At 37.4% G+C, this 18867-nt stretch overlaps 1 protein-coding gene across 1 annotated transcript in view; it reads left to right on the top strand.

Moving 5' to 3' along the window:
• Positions 1-13688, top strand: part of Tmtc1 (transmembrane O-mannosyltransferase targeting cadherins 1) — a 253580-nt gene extending 239892 nt beyond the window's left edge. The window contains 5 exon segments of the mRNA XM_047550906.1: positions 243-387; positions 1376-1513; positions 2840-2962; positions 5471-5548; positions 11055-13688. Of these exon segments, the coding sequence (XP_047406862.1) occupies positions 243-387; positions 1376-1513; positions 2840-2962; positions 5471-5548; positions 11055-11195 (625 nt within the window). The 3' untranslated portion in view covers positions 11196-13688.
• The last annotated feature ends 5179 nt before the right edge of the window (positions 13689-18867 follow it).

The following is an 18867-nucleotide window of genomic DNA, read 5'->3' as shown; positions in this document are numbered from 1 at the left end:
AAGACTGCACAAACATCAGAACAAGAACAGACCTATCTGTCAACAGTAATGGAAAAGACCCTTGGGGCTCAGTTGCCATGTTTAGCAGGTCACCAGATACATTTTTATGTTCAGAGGGTGATCCTTTTTTTTTTAATCTTGATCATCTCAAACCATAGACAGCCCTCCCAAAATCTGAGTTTAGGCCTTCATAAATGTGCCTGTTGGAAGGAAAGTGTCAATCTGCCTTTCTCCAAACTCAGTGCTCTGCAGGTGGCACGCAAAACTGAGATACTGTCGCCTCTGGGAGCACTCTACTACAACACTGGCCGCTATGAGGAGGCTTTGCAGATTTACCGGGAAGCTGCAGCACTTCAGCCTTCGCAGAGGGAGCTCCGTCTGGCACTGGTGAGCAGGAGGAGGAGAGCAGGTGAAGCTGGGAACACAAGCTCAGTGCGCATCAGAGCGTGCTGTAGTCACCAAGCCAGAACTGGAGCCCGTTGCATGCGTATTCATAGAATCAGTGCCATCACCATTCACAGAGGACAGGAGTGCCAAAAATACTGGTGTTTTTGCTTCAAAATAACCTCAGACTTACAAAATGGTTGCAAGGCTGCAGACATAGCTTGGTAGCAGAGATTTGTCTATTATGGGTAATGCCCTGGGTTCCATCAGAACCACCAGAAAATAAAAAAGTTACAAAAATAGTTTTAAAATTCCCATGGACCTATTTACCCAGATCCATCAATTTTAACAGTTATGTATGCATGTGTGTATATACACGTGTGTGTACATATGTATATGTAGATGTGTGTGAATGTTACTGTACAATTATTAATACATGGTATAATTTTTTCCAACCCATGTTTGTTAGTTACAGATATCAAACCCCTTTATCCCTGGGTGCTTTTGCATATAGTTTCTAAGAACAAGAACCTTCTACAGTATAACTGCAGTCCAGCCACCAAACTCAGGAAAATCAACATGAATATCAGTATTTTTATTTGGAATTTTGTTTTTTCTTTTTCTTAGTTGTACTATGTCAAACTTGTTATTACAAAGAGAAATTATTAAAACAGATGATTTCTGTTGGAATCATAGGAAATTATGTATCTTCAGACATAGTCACTCATTATTTTGTAAGAAGCATTTCATTGGTTATCTTTGGCATTTCTGTGATTTAGACACAGATAGATGCACATACCTAAATAAATAAAGGAACAAAGAACCAAAAAACTAAAACCTGTAAGTTGGTAGCTCCACCTTCTCTGTGAGTCACTAAATAGATGCTGAGTGTTTTTGTCAAGATTTTTTTCTGAATGCCTCCATTTAGGGTGCTTCATTTAACAAGGGTTAACAAACTCTCTTCTAAGCCAAGGTCCATGTGGTTTTGCAGGCTCAGGTTTTGGCTGTGATGGGTCAGACGAAAGAAGCTGAAAAGATGACCAGTCACATAGTGTCAGAAGAGACCGGATGCCTTGAGTGCTACCGCCTCTTGTCAGCAATCTACAGCAAGCAGGAGCACCACGACAAGGTAGAGGAGGTCACTGCTGAGAGTTGGTTGGACACGAGTAGAAAGTGTGTTCACCTGAATGATTCTCCAGCTTGCACATTTACAAGGCTGAGAAATCTTGACTATCCCCAGTGGGCATGTCCTAGCTCATGCAAGCTTTTCATGAATATCCCCTTAACTCCTAAGATGTCACTTTGAAATAGTATATTCTTGGGTCCTCCTCATTCTAAATATATTGTGTGCTCTTATCTCTGCTTTTAGCTAGCTCTAAAAAGTCTGACATTTGTATACTTTATCATTTTCCATGTTTCTTCTAATACACTGTTTTATGCAATCCTCTTAACAACCCTGGAAGGCAGAGCAGTGTTGCAAATGCTACTGATTATTTCAATTTTAAAAGTCACATGACCAGGAAATTCTTGAGCTGACTCAATACAGTATTTGTTGAATGCCCACTATGTGCCAGACTCTGTGGTTGGCTCTACCAAAAAAAGTGGTATGAAGAAAACAAAACCAAAAAAAATCACTGCTCTGTCCTCATGGAACTGACTAAGTAGAGAAGATAAGACAGAGATTAAACAAGTAATCACAAAACAAATGTGGTTATAACTCTGCTCAGTGATATCATAGATGTGGTGTCCCACAGAACATACCTCGGGGTCTCCTTACTATATATACTGGTCTAGGAGGTCAGTAGGTTAGGATTGGATGATAAGTAGCAGTTATTAAGGAAAAGGGGCAGCAGGGGAGAAAAATGTGGCAGGGAACAGCAGCAGCAAGGGGCCTGTCTTGAGAAATGGGCCTGAGCCAGCAGGGACACAGCATGAGATGCAAACAGGTTGCTGGAACTAGGCCCCTTGGGGCAAGGCTCAAGGCTTTATTTCTCATCCTGGGAGAAGCTTCAGGGTTTTGAGGAGAAAAGCAACATGATGAGATATGTGCAGTGAAGGGATTTACCACTATAGGGCTATGGTGCTGGTGCTGAGGGGACCAGAGAGGAGGCTGTTGAAAGGTCCACATAGACATGTGGTCAGGGCAAACGTCTGACCCGAGATCTTGCTTGCTTTCAACTGGATTACACCACTTCCCTGTAAAGCGATCAGGGGTATGTTGGTGTCACTGGTTTATGAATGGGAAACCTGGGGTATAAGGAAGTTATTTTGTTAGGGCCATTAAATCTCAAGGAGAAAATCAGAAAGAATGAAGAATGTATTTTGATTGTTGTACCTAATCCCTACACACCAACCAACGCATCTGAACAAAGGGTTTCACAAATTTTATTATTCAAGTAAGATTTGCTTTGTCCAATCTGCATTTATTTCTGCCCTTTATTTCCCATCTGTGTAGGCACTCGATGCTATAGACAAGGCTCTCCAGCTGAAACCAAAGGACCCAAAAGTTGTATCTGAACTTTTTTTCACAAAAGGAAACCAACTAAGAGAGCAGAACCTTCTTGACAAAGCTTTTGAGGTAAAAACACCTAAAGTTATGTCATTAAATTCATAGATTAAAATGAATACTCCTGCAGTCTTTAATGAAGACTCTACAGTAGACTCTAAGATCCTGCAGAGAATTTTCTGATATTGATACAATGTTGTGAATTGATTTTTTAATATTCAAGCCTCTGGTTTTTGACTACTTATACAGTTGCTCTGCATTATTTTCTGAACTATCACCTTTAACAACATTCAAAGCTTTCTGCATTTTGGTATCAAAATAGCTTTCCCTTTCCTCACACCCCTCCCTTTGTGTGTGTGGGTCTGCAAGAGACCACCAATGCAGCTGCACTGGTACCCAAATAGCTATCCTTGATAGACACCTATCCTTGACACCCACCACCTCTAGATTTCTACTCATCCACCAAGGCACAGTCTTTGTCCTCCTCTCTCAGGAAGCCTCTTCTGCCCATTCTTACTCCCAGTGATCTTGCTTCTTCGGAACTCTTAAAAACCACTGTCATTAAGGTACTCATCATTTGAAAGTGTCATATTACACTATTGTTGGATCTCTCCCTCTGTGCCCATGTACCTGCCCACACTTATCTCCCAAATAGATGGGACTTTCCTTATGCAGAGGAACTGCTTCCTTCTTCATTCTAAAACATAGTGTCTTACAGTCTATGGGTGTTCAATATCTTTGTTTTAGAATAAAATTTATGCACAGTACAAAATCAAGAAGATACAAATGAACATCCATACAAGTATTACTGAAATATCATACTTTTCCTTATATCCAGCTACCAGCTAGATTAATGAGGTTGCAAAAATTACACCCATGTATATTGTAGGGAAAATCTCAAATGATGTAATTGTGTTGAAAAATAAACAAATGAGTGGCTTTTAAAATATTATTGAAAACATGTAAAGGTATGTGGGCAGCTAATGTGAGCCCTTAAGATAAAAACAGAAATGGTGGCATTTTTCTCAGAAACATGGCTAACATTTTTCTCAGAAATTGTGAATTTTCTTTGCCTTTTGAATACTTCTAGTACCTTCATTCCTAATTTATGTATAACTAATGTTATAATATCATTATTAGTAATTTAACTAGGGATATTTATATTATACAATGAGTATTTATATCTATTTATCTGTGTCTTAATAGCATGGTATTGAAAGCAAAAGTAATTTCATAGTTTGCTTTTCCAGTGGCTTAGATAGTCATTATCTGGAGTGGTTAGATTCAAAGAAGAGTGGTAGTAGGTTTAAGACCAATAGTAGTTAAAATGTATTAACATTTCTGTGTATGATTCATTTGTATGAAGTAACAGTCTTCACATCATATAAGAAAAACTGATTGTCACCACTTTATTTTTTTGTAAACTGAGACTCAGAGGTCATATAATTTGCTTAAGGTCACACCAGGTGTAAGAGATGGAGCCATGGTTTGAACCTAGGTCTTAGCTTCTATTCTGCACTTCCATCTCTGCTGATATAAATTAATCCAAGAGACATGCCTTTAGTTTTATTTTAGTGGCTTCTAAAAACATATAATTTCTCATCATTTACTTCTTTCTCCTAAAATTGGTATAGAGAAAAATGGACTAGATTTTATTTGATGGACTTGTTTGGTTGTAGTCTTGCTAATGAAAATAGCATTAAATTGCAGCTAGATCCTTAGGTTTGTAAAGCCTCTGGCTTTATTTAAGGTGAGCACTCCTAAAGTCAGGACTTCATGGGAGCATACTTTGGATGTAAAACAATTCATATAATGTCAAAAAGAGACCTCACTGATACTGCATTTTGTAGAATGTATGTTATTCAGACAAAAGAACATGATTAAGAGATACCTCTTTTGAAATATATGAAGATCGTTTACATGGCAGAATAAAAAGAAAAACTTTGTAATGTTTAAAACTATCTCCTAGTAAAATAGATGCAATAAGCATCCATTTTAAAAATTTAAGTACAGGCTAGATAGGCAGGTCAGTGATATTGTAGAAGGGAGTGCTACACTGGAATTAAGCTATTTAGGAAAATATTCTAAAATTTGATGACTTGTATTTTTTATTGTTTTGAGTGCTAGGCATTGAACCCATAGACACATGAGTGCTAAGCACATACTTGACCATAGAGTTACATTCCCAGCCCCCAGATGGGATTCTATGACTTTGAAAAGGCTTTTTCTTTCCAATGGCATTATCATGAGGAGACCAAGAGTACAGTTTTCTTGCAGATCAAGGCCAGTGGGAAATGATGCACTGTTCTAGAAATCACCTGGATTTCCTGTACTTGTCCTCATTCTCTAGGTACACGGGTTAGCTCTGCTGGGAAATTACACATTTCAGTTTCCTTCACTTTAGAATCATCAATTTTGAAAAATAGCATAAATCAAGGGGGCCTCTCCTGAATCAGTAGTGGTGACTGGATTCATTATATTAACCATGTAAATTTGCACTTGTGCAGGAAGGGGTTCTGTAATCCTATAACGTAGAAGGTGGGGTCTCGTTTCCTAACCTTCTATTTCTCATTTATTTAGAGCTATAGAGCAGCCGTGGCACTAAATCCAGATCAAGCACAGGCCTGGATGAACATGGGTGGAATTCAGCACATCAAGGTAGGAGCATTATTCACTTCATGAGGCCTGGGTTTTCCCTGTTTCATCATTCAATCTTCCCTCTCTCCAAGGGTTGCAGAAACTATTAATTTCCCTTTGAAATTATTTGAAGACCAAAAACATAGGAATTTAAAAGTGAAATTCACAGTTTATGTTCACTTGATATTTTCTAGATACTAAATATCATGAAGAAATTTTTAACATATATGTGATGTATAAATTAGATTTTGTTTTACTAATCCTAAAAAATCAAATATACTTAAAAGAAGTGTCATTAGACAGTAGTTAGAATCGTCTCTGTGAACTGAATCCCTGTTGAGGCCTAATGTGGTTTATTTTCCTTATTAACTCCATCAACGTTAAAATATGACTTTAAATACTACTTTCCTATTTCTTATATCCAAGGCATTGTTTACTCCTTAAACTTTTACTGAAAAACATATTTGTATGTTTTGTTTCATTTTGCTTCTCCAAAAGAAAGCTAACTCTGGGCGAATTTGCCAAAGATAATTGAAAATGACCCTTAGGAGGAATTAGTATAATTAACGAAATCAAAGATTCACCACCATCATTCATTCATTCATTCATTCATTCATCTAACTTATAAGCATCTGTAGAGAGAGCAGCCTACATGCCGGGTGCCCTTACACTTTGGGAACACGTCAGTGAACAAACAAGTCTTTTGAAAGCTCCTGTCCTTATGCGGCTAACATTCTAGGAGAGGGCAGCAGGCTATTCCCCAGCTATGTGTGCATATATACTTTCCTGAAATGTACCAGATGACCAGAAGTGCTATGGACAAAGAAGACAGGGAGTGCTGGGGCCTGAAATTTAAAATGCAGGTGAGATTATAAATAAGGGATATCTTAAAGGGAGCATGCCATCCAGCCAGATAGGGTAAAAACGTACGCAAAGATTCTGAGGTACGAACATGACTGCTGTGCTTGAAGAACAGTGAGGAGGCAGAGTGACTGGGGCAGAGAAGTGGGGAAACAGTAGAAGCTGAGATCCGAGCCTTCTCAGGGCCACATCACGCAGGGCCTTAAATGGAATGTGTAGACTTTGTTTTTATGTCAAATAAATTGGGGTCTTTTAAGGACTTTGAGCAGAGAAATACCATGGTCTGTCATGTTTTTGAAGAATCACTCTTGTTTAGCTAACTTGTTCTCAGGCTTCTAATGGTCTCTGCACTGATTAAATAACAGGGTAGTGATTAGAGTTTAAGCAAAAGCGTAATGGGGCTGACAGTTAAGTTGAACTAACTACCCTCAGAAACCCAAAAAAGACAAAAGGTGGCTTTTGACTACATAGAGGAGACTGCCAGCCTTGGCCTAACAGATGACAAATCCAGACATGACCTTTATCCTAGTCAAGGAACTGAAGTTCTGGTCTTAATGATATTCAAGTGTGTCCAGCAGTATCTGGTTGGGAAATAGAATGAGCTTTCTTGAAAGTAGTAAAATAATAAGTTTAAATATTTTAAATTGTATATTAAATAGTTTTATTTCAAAACAATGTGCTCTGTATTTTTTCAGGTGGAATATGGTGGCAGTTAAAGCTATGGGTTCAATTGTTAATTGGAAAAAGTTTGACAGATACACTCAAGAGTATCCTAGAAGTCTAGAAATGCAGATAAAATAGTGTATTTACTGTGCATTTGAACGTAGTGCTTTAAATTTAGAGGCACTTCCTCTGGAAAGGGTTCAACATATTCAATAGATCCTTCTCCAAGGATCTATTCATCTATATATATTGGAGAAGGATCTATTGAGAATGTTGTTTTAAAATGTAACCAATAGTAATTAAAAATTAACCTATCCTTAACCTTGCCAACTGAGTGCTTTGTCAAACTTTTTAAAATTTTTGCTCATCTGATGATATATTAATGCAGTTTTTAAAATGTATATATATTAAAACTTTTGTGTGTATAATTCCATGAGTTTTAACATATGTATAGATTTGTGTAACCACAGTTAGGCTATAGAACAGTCCCTCACACACACGTCCCCAAAATATTACCTCCTGCTGCCCCCTTTTAATCAAATACTCTTCCCACCCTAAGCCCTCACCACCACTGATCTGTTCTCCATCCCCATGGTTGTGATGTGTCCGGTATTATGAAGGTGGAATCATACAGCATATAACCTCCTGAGACTTGCTTATTACACTCAGCACATCTTTGAGATTCACCCATGTTGCTATATATGCCAATAATTTGTTTCTTTTTATTGCTGGGTAGTGAGCTTCTCATTGTAGGAATATTTGACAGTTTGTTTACCGCTCATCTATTGTTTCCAGTTTTTGTTGATTATGAATAGAACTGCTATAAACACTTGTTTAAAAAGAATAAAGAAACTTAGCCTATCCTTTGTTTTGGTGTTGTTACTGTGGACATCATGTGTGAGGTTGAGACATTGTCATATTCCTAGTTTTAAAATGGTCCATCAGTGAATTCACATGATACAATCTAACTTCTATATATAGCGCAGACCTGTGGTTTGGATGTGGTCATGTCGATGCTGTCAGGCTGCGGGATTATCATTATGGAGCCTTAAAAAACAGTCCCAATCTTTCTGCGTCCTTTTTTTTTTTTTTCTATTTTGTATTCTTTAATTTCTTTAAATAGTATTTTATAGTTTTAGGTGTACAAGTCTGATGCTTCTTTGGTGAATTTTTTTTATTTTTACAGACTACATTTTGATTCATTATACACAAATGGGGTCCAAAGTCTTTTGCACTGCAGAACGGTGTGTGCAGTGGGCAGGGTCATCTCATTCCTGGGCCTCACTCCTTCTCTGTGCCTGTGGGGAGCTGGGGCAGGCCTAAGCTGGGAAGGTGGAGATTTGGAATAAGGCTTCCTGAGGTAACACAGGAGAAAGGGAGAAGGCCATGAGTTCCATGATTGTCTCTTGCTCATACTACTTAGTAATAAAAGACACAATTTAAATATTTCTTATTTTAAACGCTTAGTACCAGAAGTGTTTCTTATTTTTTTGAAGGGGGTAGAATTTTCTCACACACATAGTGAGATATATTGGGAATGGGACCCAAGACCAAATATGAAATTTCTTTATGTTTTATATAAGTCTTTTTATACACATAACCTAAAGGTAGTTTTAGACAATATTTACAGTGCACCTAGAGTTTGACAGGTGACCTATCATATCAAGTCAGGTGTGGCATTTTCTACTGTGACAACATGTTGATACTCAAAAAGATTCAGAGCTTGGAGTGCTTTGCATTTTCTCATTAGGGATGCTCAACCTATAATACTTCACCTGAAGTTTTATGTAAGATGAAATATACAGACCAAAAAAATACTATATTACATTTCCTTGTAATCAGAGAATTCCATCAGCCAGATCATATTACTGTTTTCAGTACTGCCTCATAACAGTAATATGCAATTTCTAGAATGGCATGTTGTCCAGTAGAACTTTCTGTGATGATTGACATGTTCTGTATCTTCATTGACTAGGGAAGTAGTGACCAGCCACATGTGGCTTTTGAGCAGGTGAAATGTGGCTGATGCAACTGAAGAATTGAATTCTTAATTTATTGTCACCCAAGTTCAAATAACCACAGGTGGCTAGTGGTTATCACATTAGCACCATTCTAGAAACTGGACAATTCAAACTCCCTACCTAATATGGAATTGGAAATACTGAATTAAGGATATAATTTTTTAAAAATGTGGCTTCCATTTTAATCAAGAATACAACAATTTGAGGGAGAGAGAAACCTGGTGATCAGAGAAGATGCCAAGGCACCAGTGTAAGACCTGTATTAAGGATATAATTTTTTAAAAATGTGGCTTCCATTTTAATCAAGAATACAACAATTTGAGGGAGAGAGAAACCTGGTGATCAGAGAAGATGCCAAGGCACCAGTGTAAGACCTAAGTTCAGGGAAACCTCCTGAAAGAACAAGTTCAAACTCAACTGCAATAAAACATATTTTGAAAACCTTGTAACAGCTACAAACATGTGGTTGTCAGCATGTGTATGCCAAGCTTGATAAAAATCAAAAGCCTTGCAAGATCGAAGCTTGAGTTGAAAAAATAATAATTGAATGTAGCAAATCTAAGATCCCACTTGTCAGCAATCTGTTTAGCTTCTTTTCAGAGTGAGTGTTAATAATCAGAAATACTTTCATTCATTGCACATGCCAGGGCCTGGATTCCATGTACAATTTCTTATTCTGTCATTTCCACTCCCTTTCATGAGTATACAAGTGAATGCTATGAGAAACAAGCAACATTTACAGCCTGGAGAGTCATTCAATAACAGTAATGATGATATCACATGGAGAGTTCACTATACCAGGCAGCTGCTAAACTTTTGACACACAGCAACTTATTTGGAAGATGGTTAAGCATTCAATAAATATTAGTCGTTAGTTGCTACCTAGTACTTCTACTACAAAAGATACAATTTTAAATTGTGATGGAAATTTAGATTGCTAGACTGTTCATCCACTCGGACGTTGTAACTGAGAATAAGGTACAGCAAATTCATGTTTTTTAGAATGGGGAGAACTCTACCATTCCTAGTTCTGAGATTTTGCAGGACACAGATATGAAAGGGTGGACCAAATAAGGGAGGCAATACATGTAATAGCAGAAAAGGGCTGAAAAAAAGCTAATGACTGTGACTAATTTGCCAGAGACCATCTGGGACCAGGCACATATGGTTGCTAGATGGGGAGTCACTAAACAAAACAGATGGGTGCCAACAGAGGATGGGGACAGTTTTGTTTAGCTGGTCAGAGAAACATATCCTCCCTCCTGCACTGAGTGTGTAGTGGTTAAGTATCACCGCCCACCTAGGGTGGTAGATAAATGTAACCCCATAGTCTCATCAGTTTTCATTGTGTAAAATCTTTATTAGGCAAAAGTCACTTTGATGTTTTAATTTGAAAATTAGAATAACTTCTACCACTAAGTAGCCACAGTCATTAAGTAAACCATTTAATCATTATTCTTGGAGTTTACAAAACACCCTGCCTCCTTCTTCTCTCTCTCTCTCTCTCTCTCTGTTTTCTAAATGAGGCTCCATTTTATTTTATGAAGGAACAGGGCACCTACATTGGTTTCATAGATATATTCCATGCTTGTATAATTGTACTGAAGTGAATTCTACTGCCATGTATAACTGAAAAGAACCAATTTAGGGAAAAAAAAAAAAAAAGGAACAGAGCTAACCCCTTGGAAACACTATGAAATGATAGCCTCATGCCCTACATTAGTAGAACTGAAAATCAGTTTTTTTTCCCATTTAACCTTACAATATAACTCTTATCATTCACATTCTCCAGCTGGTCTGGTACTTAAAACAAATGGATTCTCCAAAAGCACCAATAGATAACAATAAAATGCACATGCAGACAAGGTTTCCTTATGAAAACACTAATGTTAAACTGGGCAGACAGTTTCTCTGTCTCCCCATACTCTGAAAACTGTTGTGATGGAACTGAGGATAACTGTTCTCTTTCTTTTTCCCCACAGGGAAACTATGTGTCTGCAAGAGCTTATTATGAGAGAGCTTTACAGCTGGTTCCAGACAGCAAACTGCTGAAGGAAAATCTCGCCAAATTGGATCGCCTAGAAAAACGATTACAGGAAGTTCGAGAAAAGGATCAAACGTAGCACTATTAGACCCTTCTCACGGGACAATGTTGGTGCCCCTGGAAGAGGACAAGTGATGGGGGCCATGCTTTCACATCCACAGGGGCACAACCAGTCATGCATTCCTCTCAAGACTGAGTTTGGGGTGGCAGATCTTGGGGTGTCTGCTGGTAGCCCTGTGCTGAAGGACTTGTGTTTCCGTGAGAAAAAAAAGACAAAAACAGCAAGGGCAGGAAGATCTGAGAGGGAAGGAAAACAGCAGCTACACGTTTTACAGATTTTTGTTTGGTTTAACTCCAGATTTCCCTTCATACATTTCTCTGTGTATTTGCAACCTGGAGATCTAATTCACTTTCTCAGTTTAGACATTTATGTCTCCAGAAATACAGAAGCTCGAAATGCTATAAAGGCAGAGCATCTATTCTTCATGGGATGAGCTATTTCAAAGAGGATAAATCCTCTGGTGTAAGCCATTTGGGAAAGTCTACCAAGTGGAGGCTCAGTTAATTCTCCAGACCCTGAAATGAGTATGTAATAGCTTTTGTAGAACCTTCTAGAATATATGGGGAAAAGGGCTATTGTTAAGTGAGCTTTATCTAATATCCCCCTAAGGATATTACTAGAGATCTTTTGAGGAGTAAATTCAGTTCCACTCCGAGGCAAGTTTTTCCATTGCCTAATATATCAAAAGGGAAGCTTCTAGAATTGTATGGGGGTATCTCTATCCCTACAGGAAAATCAAGGAGAATGATGCCCCTAATTCTTTATGGACATGTTTAAAATTATTTTAATTTTATTACTAGAGTAGTAGTTATTTCTACTCCAAGATTTCAAAAGTGCATTTAAAATCTTAAACGTTCCCACCTTCAAATATATTGTTATTTTGGTGGAGAAAAAAAATAGTATATTCTACATAGAAAATATTAAAGATATTAACTGAGAGAAATGTCCTACTTTATTATCGTAATGTTCAGACATCTTAAGATTTATTATTTTTTGAAAAATATATTTAACCATTGAAAAATATTTACAATATATAACAGAAATCTTCATAGACTCTAACTAGATGGAAAAATAGCTCTATTTATTTCTCTTCCTAGGCTTCATTGAGAATTCTGTGCTTAAAACATGAATGATTGAAACCCAGACTTTGTCCTACATTTATAATTTTGAAGATTTCATGGAGAATACTCTAAAAATCTAGGGGAAAAGTCTAAACTTATAATTTTAAAAATATATATTTATATTTAAAAGGAAGGCAAAGTTGAACTCACAATCTGACATTTATTTTTAGTGTTATTTATTTCATAACTTATAAAGTATTTAATATATATACATACATACTTTTTTCTCTGTACATAATGGTTTTAATAGCATCTTTCAAAACTGATCATATAAAAATATAAATCTGAATTATAAAATAGCTAAACTTGAGCAGTCCCTCAAAAATTTTTTTATTGATTATCCACATGCTCAAGTGAACAGAATGTTTAGGTGGTCATATATTTTGGAAATGAAGAAATTGGAATACCTGGTTCCAACTGGGTCATCATTATTAAAAACAAAAACACTCCAGGAAGTACTAATCATGGTACTGAGCCAGGTATCACACAGATGTAACTGCTTGGAGGTGCACATATTTCACCTGCTCAGGCCAGGACAGGGTAAAAAATCCTTCTGCTTACCACCCAAGATCAGGAAGTACTGCCCCTATATGTTACTCTTTCATCTAGGTAAGTCTAAATAAGGGGAAGTAAATTCTTTGGGGATAAAGGGGAGGATGTTTTAAATACAGATGATGACATTTTAAATTAGCATGTACCTTTTCGAACATATCAGTAATCTGATAATGTATATATTACCACTATAACCTTCTGTTTCTAATGGTCTTTCAGTGCTATATGTCATAAATTTATCTAAAATTTTAAAAAGTATTTTCTCCCCCTTCCCATATAATACTTCTATAGCCCTTAGGCCAATAAGCGTATGACAAAATTTATTGCAAAATAACCCCTCACCCCCAAATTGAAAACAGGAAGTTTCTGCTCAACTAGGACTTTATCACAACTTTTCAGGATAGTCTGTAACCAAAACTTATGCTTAGAGAGTTAATGGAAAAGCTCACACCCCAAATTTTGAAGTAATCATACCTTATTTAAAGACCCACTAAAGGTATGAGTGTACATTTGTTGGAGTAATTAAAATGCAATTACAGTTTGAAAATTTCTGAGGGAAAAAAGTCACATGGCCTTTGGAAGACTTTCCTCTGCTGTTTTTCGTGTTCCCTCTGCCCCCAACCCCTCTTTCTCTATTCTCTGTTTCATCTGTCTGCACACATCTGCATCTCTTTGGACATTAAAACCAAGCACTGTTGAAAGGTTGGGGGGAATAAGCATTGTTTTTTCAGTCAGTTATTTTTTATCCTTCACTGAAATGTGGCCAGTGAAATAGTTTCCTCAGTAGAAATGGTGCCTGTAAGAAAAAAAAATCACACATATTTTTCAAAGGTATTAAGTCCCTGTAACATGAAATAATAAGTAGAATTCATCCTTATTAAAAAAAAAAAAAAATGGAGAGCCCTGGCTAGTCAAGGAGATGTGCATCTGGTTTGCCCTTAATGAAAACATGCTTGGCATGTGAATCTAGAGCCCATTCTGAAGTGGAGGAGCAGAACTGGCTTCATGAATATGCAGTCCATTCTGTCTCCAAGGGTCTCACACTCAGAAGCATCCTCTCTTGGTTGAATACTCTGCTTAAAATTCTTAATTACTTTTAAACAATGGACTCCCTGATTTCATTTTGCACTGAGTCCCAGAATTAGGTAGCAAGTCCTGGGTAGGAAGGAAGGACAAGACAGGAGTTGCTTTAACCTGGCTGAATACTTGATCTTATCATTTCCTTTGTGACTTTGTTGCTTGGAGCAGGATTTGTTGTTATTTTCTTGGCTACATTTTGAATTTGCCATGCACATTTTCCTCCTTTACTCTGAGTCTGTCTGACCTGTTCTTCAGTTCTCCCTGGAACCAGTTCTTCTCATCTTCAAAATACACACAAATGGCAATTCTTTAACGTACCCTTTGACATAGAAGCAGTGAGAATGGTTTAAGCATTATTATTTTGATCTTAGAATTATTCAATATTTTGAAAATGATTCAAGTATTTTTTATTTATTAACAGCATAAAACATGGTGCAGTAATGTAACATAGGTGAATAAAACCAAAGATGTAGATACCTTGGAAGAAAACAAGTTTTATTTTAGGGAAACCCGAGACATATTCTTTTTTCTTTCTTTTTTTTTTTGTAAACAAAAGGGATACATGTTGTTTCTCTGTTTGTACATGGAGTAAAGGCATACCATTTGTGTAATCATACATTTACATAGGGTAATGTTGTTTGATTCATTCTGTTATTTTTTCCCTTCCACCCCACCCCTCCCACCCCTCTTTTCTCTCTATACAGTCCTTCCTTCCTCCATTCTTGCCCCGCTCCCTAACCCTAACCCTAACCCTAAACCTAACCCTAACCCTAACACTAACCCCTCCCACCCCCATTATGTGTCATCATCTGCTTATCAGCAAGATCATTTGTCCTTTGGTTTTTTGAGATTGGCTTATCTCACTTAGCATGATATTCTCCAGTTTCATCCATTTGCCTGCAAATGCCATAATTTTATCATTCTTTATGGTGGATTAATAATCCATTGTATATATATGCCACAGTTTCTTTATCCATTCATCAACTGAAGGACATCTAGGTTGGTTCCACAATCTGAGACATATTCTTTTGGGTTTATTTATTTTGAAGCCTATCACAAAACAAGGAGGATTACCAGCATGTTAATTCCAACTCCCTACAGTACTTTACAATCCTCAGCATAAGATTCTGAAATTTATAACAAGTGGTACCTCGTCTGATGCCAAATTCTGCAGTATTTGTGCAACTACTTGTCAGCCAGACGAAATGAGAAAATCCAAACCATCCCATACAAAATGACCTGCAGAAACTATAATTTGAGAGGGACTAAAAAGCAAATGTGTGGTTTCTTATGGTCTCCATTAGACATTCCAGGTGCTTCGATTTCAGAGCTGCACTTGGTTATAGTGAGATATGTCCCTCCACAGTGGCTCTCGACTAGCTTCCCTTAGGAAACAACTGGAAACCTTTCAAAATCCTTGTTATCTGGCTGATCGTGTGATGATTCCAATAGCAGCAAGGCTAAAGACACTGCAGGGCTGACAACTTTAATGGGAGTTTATGATTTTTACTTTTTAACTACTAGACTTTGACACAAGGCAAACAATTCTGAAGAATGATTTATGGCACATTCCATTGACTAAGGAGACCTCATTCCAAGATGAATAAACAAGTGTCAGTGATTTTGCACTTGTGGCAGTTAGACTATGATCTGTATGCTTATAGAATTTGTGTTCTCAGATGAAGGTGAGTTGCCTTGCCATTTGCAAGCACCAGATAAGATGTCCAGTATGTACAAGTGACATTATATAACTCATAGATGGTGTATGGCTTAGAGTTTGGGTCTACATGTTTCTGTTTGATTATATACATGGAAACTTTTGTTAATTCTCAATGTGCTTGTTAGAATCAGTTTTTTAAAAAAATACATAAAAAACTTTCACTTTGAGTTAATGGTAGATTCACCCCTTAGAAAAATTTATAGGATGTTAGTAATGGCATTCAAAGCAAATATAGCTAGAAGTAGTTTGTTTTGTTGGTGTTGTTATTTCCTGATCTCCAAATTATTTTATTTGATTGTATGATGGTATCTCCCAAATATTGCAAAACTCATCTAAATGACATCTTCTAGCATTTTATTTTCCATGCTGAGGATTGAACCCAGGACCATGTGCATGGTAGACAATTGCTTTACCACTAAGCCACATCCACAACCCTTTTTGTTTTTTTTTTATTTTGAGACAGAGTCTTGCTAAGTTAACCAGGCTGGCCTCAAACTTGCCTCAGCCTCCTGCATAACTGGGATTACAGTTGTGCACTATCCTGTCAGCTAGTATTTTTGTTTTTGTGAGCTCTTTGCTCTAAAGAGAAGAGATAAAATAACTACAATCAAAAGCATGGCTTAATATCAAAAGTGGCATAACAGAAATGATAAGATACTTATAAGATCAAATGGTTCATATTAAAATATTCCATTTTTATCACCAAGCATCCTTTCAATTAAAACATTTAGGGCATGCACCTCATAAAATCAGCACCCATACAATCATGCTCGTTATCAACTTGTAAGTTCAGACCACCAGTTGCCCCTGGTGTTGTCTACATCCAGAAATCCAGGGGTTTCATCCACTGTCAGTGGTGCACATGGTGTGTATTTGTATCAAGTCTGGTAGTTTCCAATGTGTGTAATGTTCTTTGGGGATTTCTCATCTTGCTGATCTGTAGGAGGTTTACACTAGTCCAGAATTCAAGACGTCTGCACTCTATAGTCATAGCTTTGCCACCAAGGAGCCACCTCACCTGGGCCAAGTCAGTCAGTGTCCCAGTCAAGTTATCATCCATGGAGGACTTCAGTCTGATGGTTCCAGTAAGCTCTATGAGCCTCTGCAATGGTACTCTTGAATTGATCTGAAAAGCACTATGCACCTGACAAGAAAACCAATGGATGTTACTTTATTTTAATGATTCTTGATGATCACTACAACAAAACACAGACAACAACCCCCAAAATGATTTAATTTCCCAAGTGCTTTAACATGACAGAGGTAATTACTCTTATTTTGCAGTCTGCACTTAAAAATCCTTACAGTGATTTTGCTCCTTTACTTTTTGGGAAAAGAGATAAAACTTTCTCTTAAGGAAGTGAAATATCTGTATAAGACATGACTTGGTTTGATAATGTGGAAATCATTGGATTTGTGGTGACTCACATGGATCCCTCCTTTTGTCAGGAGGAAATTAATTACATCATGTTCTTTTCTCATATGCTTTTATTCCTATTTGGATCATTTGTATATAAATGTACATTTTTGTTACTTTTGCTGTGCCAGTTAGAAATATATCTCCTATAAAGTATTTCTCCTATTAAATCTGATTATGTATACTTTGCCTAGGTTTTTTCCAAAGTAAAATTTATGTAAATGTCTATTTTGTATAAAATATGATAAAAATAATTATGTCTGGCTTCAATCTCTCAAGTATTCTGTGGCTCATTCCCATTGATATCCATATCACCAGCACATCTGTGTTTTAGAAATAAAAAAAGACCGTCTTCATTCCTTCCCTCATTCATTCATTGCTCACTGTATTACATTGTCTTTGTGCTTCTGGTCTGCTCTTGTTGCCGTACTTCACACAGTGACTATTTCAGTACTGAGCCATTCCAGATCTCCTCCTCTCACCTTGCTCAGTAGAAAACTTACCTGTTTACAAAGTAAGTGAAAAAAGCTGGTGTTTCCTCAATATCGAGCACTCCATCCATAAATTAACCTATACCCTCTTCAATCTTCCTCTCCCTTGGTGCTGGATTTTGCCTCTGATGGATTGCTACTCTATCCCTTAACCTCTCTATCATCTTTCTTCCTCTTTCTGTCTCTTGTCAATTCTATCTTAAAACACAATCACAGGGTTGGGAGGATAGCCCCTGAGTTTAATCCCTAGCACTGGGAAAAACAAAAACAAACAAAAAAAAAAAACTGGTAGTCACTTTCAAAACTCTTTGGAAAAAAAATCTTTCAGTTTTCTCATCCATTTTCTCCAGCTGCTGCTATATTTCGTTCTTTCCTTCACAGACTTTTTGAACAGTAACTCACTATTGTCCTACCCTAGTGATATACTCAAATTAAAAGTTGATTTCCCATAATTCACAAGTCCATTCTGGGGTAGTTCAATCCACTCCGTCCTTGAACTCTTGTTTACTCAAGTTATTTTTTTAAAAGACAGATTCTTTAATTTGGATGCTTCAACATGACCACAAACAACTGATACCTAAACCATCATCACTTCAGCAAATTTGAATCTAAAAATAATGACCTGGCTACTCTGTATGTATATATTTCTTACCAAGTGGCTCTTTTTCTCCTTAAAAGGAATGACACTATTTTGTAAGTCTGTAAGGGATGAATTCACCATCTAAGGACCAGGTCTCAGCTGAGACTATAGGTTTTGAACTCTGGAAACAAAGAGAACTTTGCTGTACCAAGATGAGACTGTGCCCAACTACCTGGAGACTCCCAGGTGTGAAAGAAACCAAGGAATATCTGCAAAGCTGTGTGCTCCATGTGCAGAAGAGTGCAAGGGACAGGGTCCGTGAGCCTCATGGGAGGTTACCCACAGTATGACCAGCAACTTGAATCCTGTAGGCCAAACATACCTACCCATCTCCCTCCACTTTACCTTTTTAAGTAGTAAAGGCTTTTTGGTGATTTTTTCCCCAATCTCTTGCCAGAAAGGAGGAGGATTTTGAGTCTATTTGGAGCTCTGAACTTCCCTTAGGAAATAGTGTGCACCAGGACTGAGCATGATGGCTCAGAGAGTAACCCTTAGGAGACGACGTCAGGGAAAGCAAAACTCAGGGATGAGAGCCAGAGGGCCACTGGTCAGGCACCAGCATACCCTGAGACTTCCCGGGTGGTACTCAGGCATGGAGGTTTAGTGCTTTTATTTACACAGAAGAACTTGGTATCTGACAGAGCCCTCTCCCTGCACTGCATCCCCTGG

Source organism: Sciurus carolinensis, chromosome 4 (genome assembly GCF_902686445.1).
Source record: "Sciurus carolinensis chromosome 4, mSciCar1.2, whole genome shotgun sequence".
In the NCBI taxonomy this organism is placed as follows: Eukaryota; Metazoa; Chordata; class Mammalia; order Rodentia; family Sciuridae; genus Sciurus; species Sciurus carolinensis.
This window is presented reverse-complemented; position numbering and strand designations above follow the sequence as displayed.